This window comes from Meleagris gallopavo, chromosome Z, assembly GCF_000146605.3.
Source record: "Meleagris gallopavo isolate NT-WF06-2002-E0010 breed Aviagen turkey brand Nicholas breeding stock chromosome Z, Turkey_5.1, whole genome shotgun sequence".
Classification (NCBI taxonomy): Eukaryota; Metazoa; Chordata; class Aves; order Galliformes; family Phasianidae; genus Meleagris; species Meleagris gallopavo.
In genome coordinates, this window is record NC_015041.2 from 57,824,907 (window position 1) to 57,827,764 (window position 2,858).

Consider the following 2,858-nt stretch of genomic DNA (forward strand, 5'->3'; position numbering starts at 1 on the left):
ACTCATTGCTCACCTCAGGTGATCAATCAAAGTTTCAGGCCGTGATTCAGCAGCCCCATACAACGATCATGGGAAAATGTACAAAATTAACCATCTGGATTTCACCCACCTTCCAACTTTGGTTCATTTGGGACCAGGAAAATTTGTTGTTGTTCTTGTTTTCTTTTCCAGTTATGCTTTCTCTAATCTTGATTTCTCTGGAACCAGGAAGTTCTCTCTCTTTTGTTTTCCATATGCTAACAAATTGTTGCTGTGCCTCACGTGTTCCCTTCTCACCCTGCTCCTTTCTCTGGGATCCCTGTGGTATCATTAGTGTCACTGTTTCAGACAGGTATCTTCTGCAGGTTAATATTTGCAATTGTTTATGCTGACCCTATCACATTAACTGGCTGGTCATGGTCTCGTGCCCTTATTGGGCATACTGGGCGTATGGGACAAATACATATTATAACAGAAGCTTGGCCCTTTCAACCACGGATAAGCACAGTAATGAAATATATTCAGGAAATGAATTGGGCCAGGAAAGTACTGGTTGGCTGACTCCTGCAACTCTGGGGAGATGCAGGACAAAGAATAAAACTGGGGTGTCAGATGCAACAAGTGATCTGTGTGCACTGCAACACCCCTGCAGTCTTCCCTATCAGCACTGGGAACCAATCAGTGGTTCTTTTCAAATGTGTTATCTCAATAGGAAAGAATTAATATAAAAGACCATTTAACTGTACATGCACTTGCCAAAACTGAAGATAATGTCTACCTAGCTCTCAGATATAGAAGGTAAAGGAAACATTTTACAACTGAAGTTTGAAAGGTGAACTGGGACAATGCAAACAAATTTGAAGGAGAATATCAATCCTGGAGGCATATAGTTAATTTTACTTATGATCCTGTTAATGATTCCTAGCAGCTGCTAATAATATTTATCAAGTTAAACCACAGAAAAATTATGTTGTTTGCTCCATAAATAACACCTCCTATTTATTTCCATGCAAAGAACAGATACGAAGAGCAGAAGAACACTATGCAGGGCGGAAGTGTCAGTGCAGCAACTCGGGGGCCTCGCGGGGCTCCCCCGCCCATTTTGGGCCAAGATTTGGGGGGCCTGTGAGGTGGGCGGGTCCCCACAGCCCTCTGTGACACGTCATGGCATTACAATGGAGCTCAGCTCTGAGTCCCTCTCCCCAGCGTCCCCTGGCCACATTTCCCAGCGAGGCCTGGGAGGTGCCAGGGCTGTTCTTGCCAGTGCTGCTCTGCTCTGCTGGCGCTGCTCGGCCGGCAGGAGAAGGCCAGGGGAACCTGTGAGAGAGAGTGAGACGCTGCTTGCCAGGGGGCAAGGAGCAGGAGCAAGGGAGTGAGCACCGCTTCTCCAACTGCTGCACAGCATGGCGACTGGGGTGTTCTCTTACCTGCTCTTCGAACCCTTGGATCCCAAGGAGCTTTCCTTACTGAAGGACCTCACCACTGCAGGTAAGGCATGGGGGCCCTTGGGGCAGTGCTGTGGTAGCAAAGACGGAGAGGAGACGAGGTGTGGAAAGCTGGGGGCTGGGCAGCTGGAGGAAGGTCCTCAGGACGGGCCTCGTGTCTGCAAGGAGAGCCTTGCCGGGTGGTGCCCGCCGGCTCAGGGATTGCTTTGGCAGCCCAGGCCTGCTGCCGGTGCCAGGACCCCCGTTCCCCAAAGCGCATCCCTTCCCTCTCCAGACCAGCCCCGGGCGCAGTGTGCGCTTCCCGCTCGCTGGGCATGACCAAGAACTGTGCTGGAAGCTGCAGCAGCACGAGTGCTCGTCAAGGGCAAGGGAGAGCTTGGTCGTACCCCGCTCTCTCCTCCATTGGGGGAAGGGATTTCAGGGTGGGTGGGCGGTGCCAACTCCGAGAGTGACGGGTCTTTCTTTTGCTTTCCAGAAATCTGCAAAGTGTGGAAGGCCACATCCAACTATGTTCGGAGAGAGCTGCTGGAGAAGAGGGTGAGCCTTACCTCCTGCTTGTGGCCCCGCTTGCCCCTTTGCGCCTGAGTGGCGGGCAGGCCACACAACACCATGCCCAAGGCCAGCAGGTCATCAAGCACCTTTTCCACCTCTGCCCAGCACTGCCATTTCTCCCTCTTCTTGTTTGACATTTCAGGCGGTGGATATTGGAATTGGGAGCTTTGCAGTTGTGCCAGCTCATGCTGCCGCCGGAGAGGATGGGGTTCTGGATGTGGACAGACCCGTTTTCCAGCTGAACCGCCACATCCAGCAGTTTTACAAACTCAAAGAGCCTAAGATCAAAATTCCTTGTAAGAAGAATTCTGCTTTGCTTTGTTTTGCTCCACTGCACAGCCCCAGCATTTTGCTGTGCTGAAATCTCTGTGACATGGCAAGAGCAAAGTCTCTTGCAACCAGGAGACTGCTGAGGGAGGGTGCACACGGAATGTCCCAGCACGCTGCATTTCCCCTGGGCATCAGCATGATCTGCCCAGCTCTCCCCAGCTCATAGCTACGTGCTGGGAGCTGGTAGCAAAGCTTACATGCCTTTCTTGCAGGGAGTGACGTGGTTGGTCTGTATTTGTTTTGCAGATGAGATATTCGAGTATCCGTTGGACTTCCAGGAGATTGCTGAAAGCATTTACTTCCGCCTGCCCATTGTAGAGCAGTGCATCCATGAGACCCTGCTCTTCTTTGCTGAGACCCTCCGAGGAAAGAAAGAAGTTGACTTCTTCTTCAGCAAACTTGGCATTCTTTCTCTGAGAGGGCAGAAGGTCATCATGAACTTCTTTGATGACTGCGTACTGCAGGTGGATGCAACGGGCAACATGCTGCCCGCTCTTCTTGGGGTGAGCTTGCACGCCTCCAGGGCTCCCTGCAGCACTCTCAAATGAGGTT

General features: G+C 51.4%; 1 protein-coding gene across 1 annotated transcript; it reads left to right on the forward strand.

The window, feature by feature from the left end:
- Positions 1-968: 968 nt before the first annotated feature.
- LOC109364070 (coiled-coil domain-containing protein 81-like) lies at positions 969-2,854 on the forward strand. Its single transcript, XM_031557443.1, has 4 exons — positions 969-1,467; positions 1,900-1,961; positions 2,119-2,272; positions 2,553-2,854. Exons 1-4 carry the CDS (start codon positions 1,383-1,385, stop codon positions 2,852-2,854), a joined length of 603 nt encoding a protein of 200 aa, XP_031413303.1. The 5' UTR covers positions 969-1,382.
- The last annotated feature ends 4 nt before the right edge of the window (positions 2,855-2,858 follow it).

What these genes read in the sequence shown, in the direction of transcription:
- LOC109364070 (XM_031557443.1), top strand. Translation starts at nt 1,383, where the DNA reads ATGGCGACTGGGGTGTTCTCTTACCTGCTCTTCGAACCCTTGGATCCC. An exon ending in GAAGGACCTCACCACTGCAG is followed by an intron (nt 1,468 to 1,899) that starts GTAAGGCATGGG and finishes TTTGCTTTCCAG; the next exon opens with AAATCTGCAAAGTGTGGAAG. An exon ending in GAGAGCTGCTGGAGAAGAGG is followed by an intron (nt 1,962 to 2,118) that starts GTGAGCCTTACC and finishes TTGACATTTCAG; the next exon opens with GCGGTGGATATTGGAATTGG.